This window comes from Panthera leo, chromosome D3, assembly GCF_018350215.1.
Source record: "Panthera leo isolate Ple1 chromosome D3, P.leo_Ple1_pat1.1, whole genome shotgun sequence".
In the NCBI taxonomy this organism is placed as follows: Eukaryota; Metazoa; Chordata; class Mammalia; order Carnivora; family Felidae; genus Panthera; species Panthera leo.
In genome coordinates, this window is record NC_056690.1 from 86,364,150 (window position 1) to 86,382,098 (window position 17,949).

Genomic DNA, 17,949 nt, shown 5'->3' on the forward strand with positions numbered 1-17,949 from the left:
GCTTGTTCTGTTTCACCTAATTGTATCTGGAATTAGTTGCTTTCCAAGTACTAATTAGTGGTTAATGCTGATGATTTTTTATGAAAGTATCACTTCCCTCCCTTTATCCCTGTTCTTTTGCTCTCTTATGGTGCCAAGTCTCTTACAGCAGAGCACTTAATGCCCAATACCGTTGGGATCATGGGGAGGGCAATGGCATATGACCTGTCTTCAACTGAGGGTCTGGGGAGGGAGGGTGGTCAGTGGAGAAACTGACATGGTAACCACCAGGCGGAATACAAGAAAAACAACTTATCTCCACTTGAAAGGTAGCCACACACACTTCTGGGGGAGTAGAGAGGAGAGACTGTTTCTCATTTTAGGCATGAGACAAGCTTTCTTTAGCTGATCCTTGAAGAATAAGCAGCGTATGGAGTGAGAGAGCACTTAACGGGAGAAAAGGCACAAGCAGAGACACCAGGTTCAGGAATATGGAAGATGCCGACGGAACTAAAACTTAACCCAGTTTGGCTGAAAGAAGAATACACAAAGGGACAAGTTGGGAATGTGTGCCAGGACCAGAGTTTAGACGGCCCTGAATAGCATTTTTAATCGGAGTAAGGAGTAGATGAGGGTTGCAAATTTGCAGGGTCCAGGAAGACAACAGAAACTCCTGAAGCCAGAAGGTATAACAGTAGGGAAGAGTAGGGATTGTGAGGAACTCGAGAATGCAGGAGCCGCCAAAAGGCAGCTGCGACTCAGCCTAGAAAATGCTGCTGCACAGAAAATTCAGGTCAATATTGATGGTTCATCCAGATGTTTATGAGTATTTTCAATTTCCAGAAAACCTCCTGGTCAGATGGGATGAGTCTCTGGGGCCACTAATTTGCAAACTCTGGTGTGGACAGTGAGGCATCTTGGGGTCTAATAATGCCCCTTCCACCCCTCATTTCTCACGTACACATAAGGCCGTGTTACCAAGTCACCCTTATGTGCTAAGTGCTTTGCCTCCTTACACTCGCCATGGTTTGTACCTCACTTTGTTTTATTTTTATGATTCTGTCTTAATATCACTCTGTACTGTGAGGAGTAAATGAAAGAATCCATGTAAAGCCTTTAGAACCCTGCCCAGAGCTGCCAAGTAATGAGCATTCAACGATCACTGGTCATGTATGTGAAAGATCATTAGCCAACACTCTCCGTGCACACTCATGTACACCTACGACTTCACCATGTTTACATCCCCAACACAGTTGCTCTCTTGGGCTCTGACTCAAAAACCCTCCTCTCTACTAGAGAGCCCCCTCGGATGTCACTCCAGACCTTTTTCTCACCTCATTCTCCCCCATTCAGTAAGTGACATCACTAGCCACCCAGGACCCCAAGTAAAGACTTGGTACCATTCTTGAATCCTTCTTCTACTTCTTACACAACTCCCAGTCTATAATGAAATCCTATCCAGTTCTCAACTCTCCTGCTCTACAGTCTGTTGTCTGAGCCGATTCCCAGAACCTGGAGCCTGAGAAGACTGTCTCCCTCTGCATCTGGACGTAGGAAGGAAGGAGGTCAGGCACCTCTTCACTGCACTCAAAGCACCAGACAACTGGAAGCACAGTTCTGCCAGGTCCAGAAGAGAGTCCAAAAAACCAGGGCAACAGATATTGTATTTCTAGGAAGATGATGGGCTGTGTTACTCAGATCAGACTTTCAGGTAAAAACACCTAGATGATGAATAATTTTTTTAAAAACATAGAGAGAGGTGAGAGATAATAGTACTTTATAATACTTTATAGTACTTAATAATACACTTATTTTGAAAGTTGAGTCACTGAGATGTGAGGAAGGAGAGAAAAGAAAGTATAAAGGATGACTCATATTTTTGAGAAGTGGGATTATTGACTCAAATGAGAGGCAGATTTGGTGATCTTTCCAGATGGGAAAGAGTAGATTTATGTTTTAGAAATGTGGATACTTCCATTTCTAATGAAATATCAGGCTCCATTATTAACACTAAAATTCCTATTAAAAACAACTAAATATGTAGGATGAACTATTTGAAAAATACTACAAGCATCAAATATCTGACAACATAGGAATCAATAGGACAAACTACAGTGAGAAATAAGAACCTGGAAGCAAGCCACTTTTGCCCTGGACACACTTTGTCAAGCTAAGCAAACTTGAACTCTGATATCGAGCCTCCCACAACACAGCACAGGGTCTACCTGAGGTGGGGAAGTGAAGAGAAGCCCCTCTTCCTGTTGAGATGTCTCAGGGCACAAATGAACTAGAAGTAAACCTGACCCCACCTGCACCTCGGGGAGACAAAAACAAAGAAGGAAAATCCTTGAGTAGAGCTGTAAACAAAGTCAGTTCCCATGTGGATCTTTAATCTTAATTCCTAGAGCATTGGTTCTCCAAAGAGCCCAAATTTAAAGCAATCCAGTGTCCTTGGATGACCTGTGAAGACTCTGGCCTCTGGGGCCTCAACCTAGCCAGAGTCAAAGGAGTCACTGAAGGTGTTTGGTCTTGTCATGAGAAGGAATTCAAGGACAGATACACAGCATAGCGGATGAGTCACACAAGTAGGAGAAGTTGATAAAAGTGAAAAGTACACTCGTGGCATATGAGAGCAGGTGAGCTCAGGAGAAGGAGCGAACTGCACGCCCAGGGGGTTGGGTTTCTATCTTTTATTGACAGTTGTTAACTAGGGGGCGGAAGATTTAACCCTCGGGGTGAGAAGCAAAGTTCCTAGCTTGTTCTTCTGATTTGGTCAGGGATTTCCTGTCAGAGAACCCGCCATCTTGGGCCTATCTGGTTTGATCCAGCTTCTTGCAGTATGCTGCCAGGGTAGGTCTCTGACTTTCCTGATAGCTGACCATGACTTCCTCATTGCTGACCTCCAGGTACCCTGTTAGAACCTAACTGCCTACTCTGACACCAGGACTCACCTCCTCTGTGAATGAAGACCCCTTCATTCTAGTCTCAGAGAACTCCCGGAATTGGTGTAGAAAGAGCTATGAGCAGCACATAGTCAAAGCGAACCAAGAGCATAAGAATGTAAAGGGATGAGATGGATAATAGGCAGCAGGAAAAAAAAATGGTAGAAATAGAGCCACTTCGATATTAGAATATCAGGCATAGATGATAGAAAAACTACGTGTGCCAATTCTGGAGGAGATGATAAGGGTGTGTATCAAGAAGAACAAATGAGTGTAGAAAGACTGCGAGAACCAGGAGTGGCTAATGAACAAAGTCCTAATAAACCAAGCAGGCAAGGGGAACGGGGCTCCAGCAATTTCTGAGCCAAAGTCCTGGCCACTGTAGTAGTTTTTAAATATAAATTCTGAATCTTTGGGAGGGGGTCAATGAAAATAATGAAAATTTCATTGGAAGAATATATCCCCTCTTTGCGTCGTCCCCAATACCACTGCCTTAGTTGAATTCCTCTTCCTCTCTGGTCTGACCTATTACTACGGCCTCTGTATTTGTTTGCTCACAGACTGGGGGGCTTCAGCAACATATATCTGGAAGTCCAAGACCAAGATGTTGGCAGGGTTGATTCTGTGAGGCTGCTCTCCTTGGCCTGCAGATGGCCCTTTTCTCCCTGTGTCTTCACATGCTCTTGCCTCTGGGTGTGTCTGTCTCCTAATCTTCTCTCCTTCCAAGGATACCAGTCACATTAGGTTGGGACCCACTCTAATGACCTCATTTTAATTCAGTTACCTCTTTGAAGACCCCATTTCCAAATATAGTCACATTCTGAGGCACTGAGAGTCTGGACTTCAACATATGAATCTGGGGGACACAGCTCAGCCCATAACAGCCTCCCTACTAGTCTCTCCTCTCTTTTGCCTTGCTTCCAGTCCCCCCTTAGAATCCTCTCGGGTTCTCTTGCTAGATTGCAAACCATTCACCTAATGGCTCCCCATTACCTAAAGAATAAAGTCAAAACACCTTAAAATGGTGGCAGTAGTGACATCAAAATGCAACTAGGGGACTTTAGCTCTCACCCCAACCCCACTTCAAGGAAAATGCATCCTAAATAATAATGAGGTCTTGTTAGGCAAATATAATTCCAAGTCAGCCACAATCTGGAGCCCTTGCTGATCATACCTCAAATTCTCTGTCTCTGCTATCTGCCCCTCCTAACTCACCACCTGGCTCCACTGCCCATTTCAACAAATTTACACACCCATTTTACTCAGCATCCTACAGTTCCCTAGCACACCGGTCTCACTTTTTTTTGAGCCATTAGCATGGTTTCCCTCAAGCAAGAATGCCACCCTGCTAACAGCACAACCATTCATCAATCTAGAAGTTTCTCATCTTCCCTCATGAGTAAGCTCAAGCATCTTTTGCCCTCTGACGCCTCCTGAAGGACCCCCTTTCCCTGTCAACTGCCATCTTCTAACACACACATACCAGCTCCACCACCATCCTGGTGTAGAAATTGGTGTAGAAAGAGCATGTGCCTTTCTGGAGGCACGTGTGCCAATGCGTGACGTGATGCCATCCTGACATCACCAACACCTGTCCTATGCACCTGCCTTGTAGGAAGCATCACGTGGCATTCTACATGAGCCTTGATTTCAGAGACTAGAACATTCCCCCTATGTCCCCTCAATCCCACACAGCTCCCAGCACATAGTGGACATCCAATAAATATTTATTGAATGAAAGAGACAGGCCATGGGAAGATGGAACTTGAGGCATGGGGGCGGAGGGGGTGGTTGTGAAGATTCCATTGGTTGGCCATACACTGCTGGTGGTGCCCCTGCTTTATGTCAGGACTGAAGGATCCCTTTCTCTCTGTCTTGCCTATTTTCTAGTCTTTCCTTTTGCTTTTTTTCCTGCCTCTAAATCATCCCATATGCAGTTGCTAGAGTAATGGTTCCAAATCATGACTGCAATCATGACTGACATATGCCTTCCACTACTTGAAAACTTTACTAGCCACCAAGTGAAGTCCAAACCTTAACTTCCCTTGCCCTAAGCCTGTGGCCAAAAGCATTTTTCATCTGTTCCAAATGCAAAGACCATTTTCATTATGTGATGATTTTTATGGCACATTATCCTTCTAGAATCATACCTGGATTTCCAGTCTGGTGTGGATGCTTTCATGGTACCCCCAAACTGGCAGTCATCTCTGCCACCTCTCAACTCCCTGAACATTGTTCTATGCCACTTAACAAGTTCCACATTGCATTAGGGTGACTGAGTCACCGTAATGTATATACATACTTCCCCTGTTAGGTTATAAGTGTCTCGAAAACAAAGACCTTACTCATTTCTTCTCCTCATAGCATACAGTAAATCTCTATTAAATAGATTTAGAAAGGGTTTACACAATTTTTAAAACTACCATCATCAAATATTCATCCAATAACAGAGATTTTAATATCTCAAAGTGTCATATGAGCAACAAATTTTAATAATTTGCCCTTTGCTTCAACTCTGCTATTTTCACTGAAAACGTAAGTCAGATTGGTGTTAAGAATAAAAATTCAAAAACTGTATCAACTCAAACACAATGCCAGCAACTATAAATTTTTCCATCTCATTTAATGTTTATTCTTTTAGGAACCATTTCTAGGATTTAAGAAAAATAGAAGTAACATAGTATTTAACTGTTAAATAAATGTTCTTTATTTACTTATTTACATGAGCAACTGTGTTTCTTGTAATACCATAAAGAGATATTTTGGGACCTATGATGTCATAAGCCAATGGGACAGACATAATGGTCTCATCTGGGGACACACTCTAATGTCCCCAAGCTCTGTCTCAGAGATACTAGTTGAATTCCTTGGCTATTCTTCAGATGAAAAATGATATGCTTCCAATTGTAGCATCCAGTTTAAAAAGAAGTAAATGTACTCTATCCATTAGTGGAATGAATTAAGTGGATGACCTAAAACTTTCTGAAGGTTTGGGTTCTTTATATGCCAGGAAGGAAACTATCCTATACACAAAGAATACACACACACACACACACACACACACACACACACACGCACACACACACACTCCTTCCCTAAACTATTCTGGAGATGTCAGTGTTGGTAGCATGCAGCATTTCATGTTGCCTGCCAAGAAAGGGGACAAACATGTTCTTAAGAGCTGGTCTGCTGAAATGAGAACATTACGTTTCTTAAGTATTCTCCCAGCTAAGTGGTGCACATAAATGCTCACAGAACTCATGCCCAGACTTCATTCGTATTGGCCACAATCATCATCCAACTAAAATCAGCAGGTATGATGCATGTGAGCTATTTACAGCACTATTAAATGTGAATATTACATATCAGAGCTCCATCCTTAGAAAGCTTTTTGTAAGAATCTTCAATGGGACAGGGGCCTTTCTCTCTGGGCACATTGTGAAGAAGACTGCTTTTGAAAATGTGAGTTGGTTAAATAGCTGAAGTCAGGGGAAATTTTCTCACAGTGAGATTTATTGGAATGTGAACGATCTCTCATGGGAAGTGCCAAAAGCCCCATCAGCTGAGTTATTTAATTAAAACTATGGTGGAGTAAGTGGAAGAGATATTGCCTGGGGGAGTAATTTTGCACTGATCCCTGAAGGATTGACTTGATAGTCTTAAAATTCTTAATGGTTTCAAAACCTTAAACGTCTTCACAAATTTTCTCCTAGGAAAGGAAAAGCCATCCTGCCTGCAACCCCCAATCCTATAAAACCAAACAAAAACAAAAACCTGCAACAGAGAGCATAGCTTGGAAACCCAGTGTTCTTTTCTCAATGCTCAAAAAAAAAGAAACAAAAAAGCAAAACAAAACAAAAAACCTGGCACAGGTTAGCATTCGCTCACAGGGAAAGACAGAGGAGCCCCCAAGCCTCTGCTCAGTTCAGAATTTTACTTCCTTTTCCTGGACCTCTTTTCTTTTTGTTTTGTTTTTAAATATCTAAAAATCCAACATTTTTATCTTACGAGATGCAAAAATATCATTTTCCTCTCAGTCGGTACGTACTATGATCTGTCAACGGGCAAATTCCCGTAAGGTCTCTTGGAAGGTTCACTGACACAAACCCGCTAATCCTAGAGAAGTTTCAGGGAGAAAGTGCTGGAGAACAAGGCTTGATTTCTATGGCCTTCAACCTTCGATGAGAGGAATTTTAAGAAAGAATACAGAAGCTGAGATGGTTCAGGGCAGGGGACGAGTCTCGACCAACATGTGTGGGCTGAGAGTGTTCCAGTTACTTGGACAGCTCTTACTCACACATGAACCACAGTCCCCGCCCGACACCGGCACCCACACCCACCAGCACCCACTCTGAAGAGGAAATGCGGTCCAGATACTGAAGTGGCACCACCTTGGGCGCTGGGGAGCCAGCAGTTGTGGTAGACAGGGGAGAGCTGTCCAGATCGCTGGAAGTTAAAGAAGGGGAACCAGAGCCCTAAACAACCTCCACCTCCACTAATAAAGTCTTCGAGAGCCACGGGGCAAAGTTGTTCCTAAACTTCAGCTGTAGCTCATTCCCTTCAGGCAGTTCAGCCAAATACCCACCCCTGCCCTACGGTCATCTTGGAAATAAAAATATCTACCCAAAGAAGGGTGGGGTTGATGTCATAAACAGCTGAGAAGATCACAGCCAGTTTCACTCCCCTGCTCTGGATTGCCTGAGTACATTTTCCAGTATGCCTAGAGTAAAAGTTTTCTTCTGGACGTTGCCACAGAGGACACGTGTCAAAGACCAGGCATACAGGGGCACCCGGGTGGCTCAGCCGGTTGAGTGCCCGACTCTTGATTTTGGCTCAGGTCATGATCCCAGGGTCATGGGATCGAGCGCCGTGTCAGGCTCTGTACTGAGCATGAAGCCTTGCTTGCGATTCTCTCTCCCCTTCCCCCTTCTCTCTGCCCTTCTCCCTCACTCGTGTGCTCTCTCGCATGCTCTCACTCTCTCTCTAAGATAAAAATAAAATTAAAAGACTGGGCAGAGGAGGAGAGAGGCCTCTGCGTTGAGATGGACAAACAGAAGACAGTGTTCTCACAAACCCCAAATGTGTGCCTGGGCCTGTGTCTTACACTTTTTCAGCCATTTATTGTCAAATCTAATTGTTTATCAATCCAGCTTGTCTTGTTTTCAGGGTTTGGTTTTTCTTCCACCCTACCTTTCCCCCCACCCCTCTCTTTTTGATTTTTGATACAGAGCTTTTCCCCAGAAGCCCAAGTTGCATCGGATGGTGATATGTGCTCCCAAGCATGGTCTTCCCTGGCTTAACAAATGGAAAGAAAATCAACAAAAACAACGTCGGCATGGGTTCCGGTAAGTATTCCACTTTCAGATTCCCATTAATTTCACCCTTGAGAAGTTCAGCGACCATAACTTGCTTTTGCGAGTCTTAAAAATGTTCTTTATCATCTGCTTCTCTATGTTCTGTTTTATTTTATTTTATTTTATTTTATTTTATTTTATTTTATTAAGGAGGGAGATTTCTAAGCCTTTAAAATGTTTCTGTTTCATCAGTTGACTATTTCTTACAGGTACCATTGAATATATTTTTTTTCTTTCCTAAATGAAAAACTGCTGAAATGTAACAGTTTATAGAAACATTTTTTATTCCCTATATGTGTGTGTGTGTGTGTGTGTACATGTATCCAAGAAAACTTCCATAATTTATTTCTGAGCTTGTAAGAATGTACCTTGAGAGACTTCATGTCTTAATTCTTTAAGGAGTAGATTTGAAACTTTTTTTTTTAATTTCTCCATCCCATTAAAAAAACAAAACAAAACAAAACCACCAGCTTCAAAGTGATAGACATGCATTTGATGGGCAAAGCTCTCTGGGAGAATTCACAGTCCACTCTAGGACAAAACATGCTGGCAAGCACTGGTGACCCTTGTCACAGGAGAGCAAGAAAGCCTCTCCTCCCGTGGCCTGCTCAGCCCTGTCTGGAACCTTCTTTGACAAGCAAAAGTAACCTTCAGACCAAGCCTTCCCTCTACCACTCTGCACCTGTCACTAATAAACAAGACAGTGCTGCTTTCATACATTTTCTTCCTGCCTCCTGAATTTGGGATCGATAAAACCAAAGCTGAAATCCAAGTGTGCAAATATCTTAGGATAGGCTATAAAATATAATTGCATCATATATGTAGGTTCCTAAGCCTTTCGAAGCATTAAGTCAACATGTGGAAATAAACCAAGCCACAAATTGTAAATCAGAATAAACTGTGCTAATTATTGATCAGAGTCGATCATGTTGGCTCAATTTGAAAGGTTTGGCTGTTACTGTTATTGTTGCTGGTATTGCTGTTAGAGTCTTTTTCAGAAAATGAAAACTACCTTGCAAAGTAGTCAAAGTAGAGCCAAAGATATCTATTTTGTAGATAATATTTAAAACAGTTTTCCTGAAATGTTATTCCTCCTACCTCCATGTTCAAATATTCTAACTTAACGCCTTCAAGGTTAACTTCAGATGCTCCCTTTTCAGGGACTCTATCCTGAATTTCCTGGCAAAAAGTAAATTCTATCTTCTGAACTACATTGGCACTCACTCTTTAATTTGCCAAACATAGCTTTTATCTCCCCTAGTACTCTGCATACTACTTAGAGCTAAGTTCCATGTCTTTCTGGCTTCTAAACCACAGACATTAACACAAGTATAGTAGGTTCTCAATAAAGACTTGATGTGTGAGCTGAAGAATAAATAAACTCAGTCCCACAAGTCAGCACACACATTCACACAAGCCAAGTCTGGGGCACTTCCCCTTTCCAGCTGTAAATAAAATTAAATCCTGACATCACCCCAACGTTAGAAAACAGACAAGTAGCCAGAGGAAAGATATATTGATGATGATTCTGGGTCGGCCTAAGGCCAATCAGAATAGAGGCTGGCACGGTCTTTAGAATCCCTCACATTAGGAATTTCTTGGTACTGCCATGGGTTCTGGAGTCCCCAGTATTAAAAGAGCCCCTTCTCCCCTCTAGCGCCGCTAGCCGAAACATTATGTGAGAATGCAAGACAAGTGTGGCTGTTCTGTCAGCTTCGAGGTCCTGAGTGGACACCTGGCCTTGAAGAGAGTAGAGACAGAGCCTTTGAAGACAGCGTGGGCGACACACAGGGAGTCTCCATAGCCCAGGAAAAAATGTAACCCTTAAAAGGAGAGAGTAAGGCACATCTCTGTGCCCAAGTTGAGATAGGGGCTGGAGCGTGGGAAGTCAGAGTGAAAACCAGGGGATACAGCCAACACTAAGCACTAGAAAATGAACCCCGCCTATAAATGCGAACGAAGGCAGTTAAACCTGTGCTGTGCTTGCACAATAATTCACCTACCTGGCATCTCCCTTCTCCCTGCCCCTCCTTTCCTTCCTCTCCCCATGGCCGCTCTATTCTTAGCATGAATGCTTCCCCTCACTTCAACGTGGTCAGCCCTGAAAGCCATGGCAACCATTAGGACTTGCTTCAGTCACCGTCTTCTTCACAAGTGCCGGCTGAGCATCCAAATGACTCCAAAATTGGTATTTTCAATCCGAAGCTTCCTTCTGGTTTGCCATTCCATGATTTCAACTGTTAGCTGGTCACAGCCTACTTTACAACTCTGTGCATCTGAAACTAGACCTTTTCCCCCTCTTCCAAGCAAAGTCGGTCTCCTAATTCCCCATCTTTTTAAAGAAATGATTATTTTTCAGTCCCTCAATCATAAAAATTTGGAAACATTGTTTTCCCTCTTCCTGACCTCCATGCCAAATCAGAATGAGGATCTCCTCTGTAACTTAATTATCTTTGAACTGTTTAAAAATTGCAATCGCATCCTTTTCTACTGTTTATATTAGAAATTCAATAGATATAAAGAAATTTCCAAAAAAATTTTTGAGAGAAGTGCGAAATAAAACACCTGTGTAAGAAAAACCTCTTAACTCTGAATTTTGAAGACCTGTGTGGCCCTTACCAGTTCTGCCCCTTGCTGTCCATGTTTTTGAGTTCTGCTTTTCCTTACAGCACTACCATGCATGTTTATATCTGTAAGTAACATTTTGTTCATTTTTGCATGTTTCTAAACTTTACAGGAAAGAAATCGTATCTTATGTAACTTGCTGTTACTTGCTTGTTTTTTCAACAAGATATTCCCAAGATTCATCTCCGTTGGTGAATTTAGTATAGTGATCATGCACTTTTTTTTGCTATTACAATCACTGCCACTACAAACATTGCAGGCATCTCTCCTGTATGTGGACAATCCCTAGGACATCTAACAGAGTGAAATTATCAGATCATAGGACATGGGATTCTTTAGCTAATGCTGTATCATTTTCTGAAGTAGATGTGATAGTAAATTTCATACGTTAATTTGTAGGGTGTTTTGGGATGAGATTAACGTTTAAATTGGTGAACTCTGAGTAAACAGATGCCCTTTTATAATGTGGGTGGGCATCATCCAATCAGTTGAAGGCCTGAATAGGACATAAAGACTCACTTCCCCAGGTAAGAGGGAAATCTCCAGCAGACTGCCTTCTGACTTCATCCATACTATTCTCTCTCCTGGTGCCCCAGCCTGCTGGCCCACCCTGCAGATTCCGTCTTGCCAGTCTCCATAATCACAGGAGCCAATTCCATATCAAAAAATCTCTATCTACATACGCATCCTGTCGGTTCTGTTTCTCAGGAGAACCTGAATATTACCAGCACTCATAATACAATAGATATACTAATTTACACTCCTACTGGCAATGGATAAGTGTTCCAATCAGTAGAATACTACTTGTTCACCTGACCTTACACTCCTCCCCTCCTAGAAGTTACAACTAACTTAATCTTGCAGGTGGTGAAAAAAAAAAAAAAGAACTGGTTTATTATGTGTCTCCCTGTGAAAAATGTTCAGTAGCTTCCCATGGTCTACATTACAGAATGAAGTTCAGACTCCCTTAGGCACAGCAAGACCTGGGCTGACCAAACTTCCTGGGCTCTGCCTGACATTCTGCTGCTCCGGGGGCTTCAAGTCTCTTTTTCAACTTAGAACCTATGGTCCAAAACCTTCCTTGGGACCCCAGCGCATCACACGCTGAGCCCCTTTGCTGGTGTGGGCATCCCTGTTTCTTCCTCTAGCCTACGTCTCGCGGCAGTGAGGGGTGGCCAGCCCAGGGCGGGAGCAACCTCCCGCTGGGGCTCTGTGCTTGGTCAAACAGGTGCCTGCCCTCTTCCTACCTGGGTGTTCAACTCCCCCGGTGCCATCTCCGTGCTGTCAGCACTCCTAAGATACCCCCCTCTCCATTTTTCCTCCTTCCCTCACCCGTCTCTCTCTCTTACAAAAAATCCTTCCAAGTCGTCAGGGCCCGGCACTTGATTCTTGAGCCTCCTCATCACCCTGCTGGACTCAAGCTCCTTCTCGTCTCATTCCTGGCACCTCACAGACATCAGCTGCTTGCACCTGATGCTCAGCAACCTCGAGGTGGTGAGTGACCCGGAGCCACCCTTTCTCCGGCTGCATGACGGGAACACACGGCCTCTGCCATGCTGTCTCATGAGCATTAAAGGAGAGGGCATTTGTTTCCTACCCAGGAGGCACCCAATGAAAGTTAGGTGGTGGAATACTGGGGAGGGCCACCCTCTGGGGGGGGGGGCATTTCCATAAATGTAACTACATTCTCTTGAACGGACCAGCGAGGCCAGAGACACACGGCGTGCAGCGATTTTCTGCTTGATCCCACCTCCACCACCAACTCTGCTGTGAAAGGCATGCCTTCGAAAGGTTACCTCCCCAGCCACCTCAGCATCTTTTCCCTTGAAGCAGTAAAATAAATACAGCCATTCTTACCATTAAATTCTCTCAGTCGGTTACCAGTTGAGAAATGCTGGTTGTGAAGTTAACACACATTTTAACACAAATTGGCATTAACAGTACCATTTATCCAGATAAGATGTCCAATTTGCTCTTCAGCTCTGGGCTGAAAGCCCCCGGTGGGGGCTGGGGCAGCAAGGATGTACCATGGTTGATGTCTCCTCATTGGAGGGCCCAGAGGGCTCCATGACCCCCCACACCATCATCTTCTGTCCTCTCACTACAACTTTATCCAGTGGGACACTACAAAGTCTGAGAACTTGGGCAGATATTAGACCTCACCACCTTTCAAGTCCTCGCCTGTAAAATCAAGGTTATGTCCACATCCAAGTGTGCAGTCGGGTTAAATGAGAAGATATCGGCCAAATTCCTCATAGACAGCAAGCGATCAGCAAAGAGAAGAAATTAGTATATATACAAAGCATGTGGTTCGGGGCGCCTGGGTGTCTCAGTTGGTTGGTTAAGCATCCGACTTCCACTCAGGTCATGATATCGAAGCTTGTGAGTTCAAGCCCCGCGTCGGGCTCTGTGCTGACAGCTCAGAGCCTGGAGCCTGCTTCCGGTTCTGTGTCTCCCTCTCGCTCTGCCCCTCCCCTGCTGCACTCTGTCTGTCTCTCTCAAAAATAGACAAACATTTAAAAAAAATTTTTTTTAAAGAAAGCATGTGGTTCAATTCCTTTATCCTTTTGAAGTTCTTACAACCTATTATACAAATTGGGATTTCTGGATTCCAAGTCCAACCTTGTATTGTTAGGTAGATCATCAACTCTCTCTTTATATTACACATGTGTGCAATACTTGTAGGTCCTGATACGATGTTAATAAAACACACACGGAAGACTTTAAGTACATATAAGGTTAACTTTGAAATACGGCTACTATATTTTTTAAATTCACTATCATTTTTAGTTTTAAAAAAATGAAGGGGCACCTGGGTGGCTCAGTCGGTTAAGCATCCGACTCTTGATTTCAGCTCAGGTCATGAATCTCATGATTCATGATTTCAAGCCCCGTGTTGAGCTCCATGCTGACGGCCTGCTCGGGATTCTCTCTCTCTCTGCCCTTCCCCTGCTTGTACTTCTCTCTCTCTCTCTCTCTCTCTCTATCCCTCATTCTCTCTCATTCTCTCTCTCCCTCCCTCCCTGCCTCTCTCTCTCAAAATAAATAAACATTAAAAAAAAAAAAAGGAAACCATCATGAAGAATTCAACCAGGTGGATAGGTGGGTACTCCTTTCTTTCACCAGTGATTGACTGAGAATCCTAGCATTATGTTTGAAAAAGCCCGAGAAGGCAAAGACCTGCCTTTTCCTAACCTCACAAAAGTAGCAGGAGCGATATATCTGGATGATAAAAGGAGGAAAAGTATTGCCGAAACTGTTCACACATGACAGACACTAAAAACCCTATCTTGGTCTGGCAATCACAACTTAGTTCTCCACATCTGAGCTCTAGCCTCTGTCCTAAACTTTCAGAAGAGGCCAAACTGGCTGTTGGTGTTTTTCTTTTCAAATTACTATTCTATATATTTAAGGCACGCGACACAGTGATTGGATGAACATATGTGAACAGCATGCAACGACTGCTATAATCAAACTAATTTACGTATCTTCTCACAGTTACCATTTTCTGTGGTGAGAGCACCTGAAATCTACTCTCTTAGGAAATGTCCAGTATTCAGTCCAATATTATTAACTGCCATCTTCATGGGCACCTAGATCTCTAGGTGGAGTTGTCCTACGTACCTGCAACTTGGTATCCTCTGACAACTGCTCCCTATTTCCCCACCTCCCCGTGCTTGGTGACCATTGTTCTACCTTTTTCTTTTTTAATGTTTATTTACTTTTGAGAGCAAGAGAGAGAGAGAGCAGGGGAGGGGCAGAGAGAGAGAGGGAGAGACAGAGGATCCGAAGCAGGCTCTGTGCTGACAGCAGTGAGCCCGATGCGGGGCTCGAACTCACAAACCCTGAGATCACGACCTGAGCCGAAGTCAGACACTTAACCGATTGAGCCACCCGGGAGCCTCTAGTCTACCTGTTTTGCATTGATTATTCCTTGACAGAAACTGGGATACCTGATCTGGGACCCGAACTGCAAAAGCTTGCCACACGCAGGGTGGGGGGATCCCATCTCGTTCTGGCCTCGGTGGCTCCAGCCGGGTACCCAGTAGCTCCCTTTCCTTTAAGAGTAGAGCTACTCCAACTCTCTCATTGCTCATCAAAAGTGGTGGATGCACTAAAAACTGGCTGGCAGGACTTCACACCTGACTGCTAAGCGAATGAGGAGTTCAGTGGCAAGTCTTTCACTAAAGAGATTTTGCTAATAGACACTCTGTAAGCTTCACTTGTGCACACGAAACCATTTTTAAGCTTAGCTACAGCTACAGAGAAAAAAAACTATCACATGGGAAATTTTCTTACCTTCCGACCATTTGCTATCCCTTACACAATATCATAAATTGTTCTTTTGTAATATGCATCCCTTAAAAAGAAAGCACTCTAGCAGATGTCACATAATGTGTTCTGCTGAATGTCCACTTGGGATATAATTTTAGAGGCCCCAGACAAGAAACACAGAGTTCCAAACTATTTCCTTCCCTAGACTATTGCTGGCATCTGAAAATTTCATAGTTATTTTGTATCAAAAACACAGGAAATAATCATAGTTACAATAATAATACCTACCATTCCCTGACTACCATAGGCCAAGTTCTTTAACCATATGAACCCTAAGGCATTCAACAAAGAGAATGGTATTATTAACTCAGTTTGCTATTCAGAAGCCTGAGATTCAGAGGGATCGAACAGCTAACATAAGGTCATATAGAAAGCAAAGGCTAGGAAACCCACGTTTTTCTCATATAGCACACCCAATCCATGTGGCTATTACTTGAAGGATCAACTCACCACGCACCAAACCACAGACCCTGACAGACACAGCAGAAAATATCCAAGAGATCGTTCGATTCTTTCTGAAATGACACTTCACAATTTCTGACGGGTCCTCTCTTGTGGAATTTGCATGAAGCTAAAAATGACGCCAGCGTATGAACTCTGCTCAGATTCACTAATAAGTCTAGATTTGGTGTTACAGAAAGGGTTTGAAGCCAGCTCGGAGTGCCTGGTGGAAGGAAGCCGCATCCCATTGCTGGAAAGACGTGCAGAAGGGGAGGTGCCCGGCTGCCGAACCCAAACGTTGCCAACGTCAGTTAAATCTAGGCTTGAGTCATGGCTGAGACAGTACAAACCTGAGCTTTTCCCCGAATACACCCAAATCTGTGAGGTTTTATTCTACTCAGAAATGATAGCACATGAACAAAGATGAAATTAATTCACAGAATTTCTTTAGAGCAACGATATCATAAGATCTAGAAGTGAAATTGGAAAATACCATGAAAACATGATAAAGCATTTCATAGCTTCTACTTGGGCTTTAGGAATCAAATGCTGTAGATGGGTAAACGGGTAAATAAAATGTCCACTTACCTGATGCAACCACCCGGATCACCTTTTCCCAATGCCCATATGGGAAAGTATGAAGTAAACAGGAGTAGTAGCCAACATCAGCCTCAGAGACATTATGGAAGGTCAGGGTCATATCATTAGCAGCCATGGTAGAATTTAAGAAGTAAACCCTATCAGCATAGGGTGTTCTTATAATCACACCATAGGCAGGGCTGAATATGGCTATGGACTCTCTGTCCGTGGTATTGATCTTGAACCACTCCATCTGGGTTAAGGTGTCCAGTGATGAGTACACACATTCTAGACTCATATTCTCAGCCAGTTTAACAGTCGTGTCCCAGAACATCTCTTCACATAGAGCTGAAACGCACAACATCACATTTATTCAGTTAGGCTTGATGATTAAAACACCAAATAGATCCCTAAAGCTTATTCTAAGCTTTCTAAGACCTAGCAAGATAGCAAATGGCTAACAGTTTCTAACTTAACTTGTAGGTTTCCTGAACCAAGTGAGAAATTATCTGAGCCGAATAAAGAGCATTATAAATTCTAAACATGCCATGCTATAAGACTAAAAAAGAAGTAAATTTTTTAAATGAAGACATTATCTTTACCTCTGTATATGTGAACAAGAGCCAAGAAGAAAGCAAGATAATCCATCTCTGGAAACCGTTTGGGAGACTGGTCTATTAAAAAAAAAAGACAATTTTTATAATGTTACAGGCAGAGGCCCAGCACGATACACTGCTTCCTTCCTCTCAGATATTATCACTAGTGTCTTCTTTTTCTGAAGTGTAACACAGGAAAAAGGTCTTAGCTTCAAAGTCAGGTTTGCTCTCGCACAAGGGATGAGCAGATTTGAATCACTTCTCTCTCGGGGAAATAGCTTATTTTCAAGCTTTTAATTTCTACAAAGATTCATTCATTGAACAAATCAGAGAGTGGCTGAGGGCTTTCTCTTTCCCAAACTCTGCTCTAGGCAATAAGGATACAACAGTAAATTTAAAAAAAAAAAAAAAAAAAAAAAAAGTCCTTGCCATCATGGAACTTACATTCTAGTGGGAGGAGACAGAAACTGAAATAAAAAAGTAGAATATGTAAGTTATAGGTGGTGAGTGCATGAGGGAAAACAAAGCAGGAAAGTGGGGATAAGCCAAGGCGGGTGGGAGTGTTACCCTTTAGACAGGAAGGCCCAGGAAGTCTTTACTGAGAACTTGACATTGGAGCAGAGACTGAGGGCAGGGGGAGGGGCCTCGGGCTCCAGATGCTAGAAGGCTCCACCCGTGTGGACTGCTGCTGGGTTTGGCCTTCCCTTCACTTCTACCTCTTCTTTGACCTCGGGCATTTGCTTCGGAGGTGACGAAGGGACCACGGAAGGCCCTAAAGATACAAAAGTATCGTGGCTCAGGAGAGACACAAATCTACCACTGTGGGTGTTTTTTTTAACTTTTTATTTTCAAATCGTTATAGAGTCACAGTAATTTGCAAAGATAGTACAGAGAGGATCCAGGTAGGCTTGACCCAGTTTTCCCCAAGGGTTACATCTTATAGAATTCTGTACAATATCAAAATGTGACTGAGTTTTTAAGTTCATCATTGTTCCCTTCCCTTTCATGTAAAATATCAGTTTGGTTTCTTAAGGACTTGTTAGGAACCTATCATCCATGTCAGTATCAAAAAAAAAAATGCATTATTGCCTCTATAAT

The 17,949-nt window shown here is 43.1% G+C and overlaps 1 protein-coding gene across 7 annotated transcripts in view; it reads right to left on the reverse strand.

The window, feature by feature from the left end:
• The window catches only part of CD226 (CD226 molecule), an 87,259-nt gene that overhangs the window by 56,781 nt on the left and 12,529 nt on the right, over window positions 1-17,949 (reverse strand). For 5 of the 7 annotated variants that reach the window (XM_042910493.1, XM_042910498.1, XM_042910492.1 and 2 more), the window contains 2 exons: window positions 16,858-16,929; window positions 16,265-16,603 (listed from right to left, as the gene is read on the reverse strand). In XM_042910493.1, coding sequence (XP_042766427.1) covers window positions 16,265-16,603; window positions 16,858-16,903 — 385 coding nt within the window. In that variant the 5' untranslated portion in view covers window positions 16,904-16,929. Of the gene's footprint in view, window positions 1-16,264; window positions 16,604-16,857; window positions 16,930-17,418; window positions 17,624-17,949 lie in introns of all 7 variants that reach the window. The other 2 variants (XM_042910496.1, XM_042910494.1) reach the window with 1 other exon arrangement.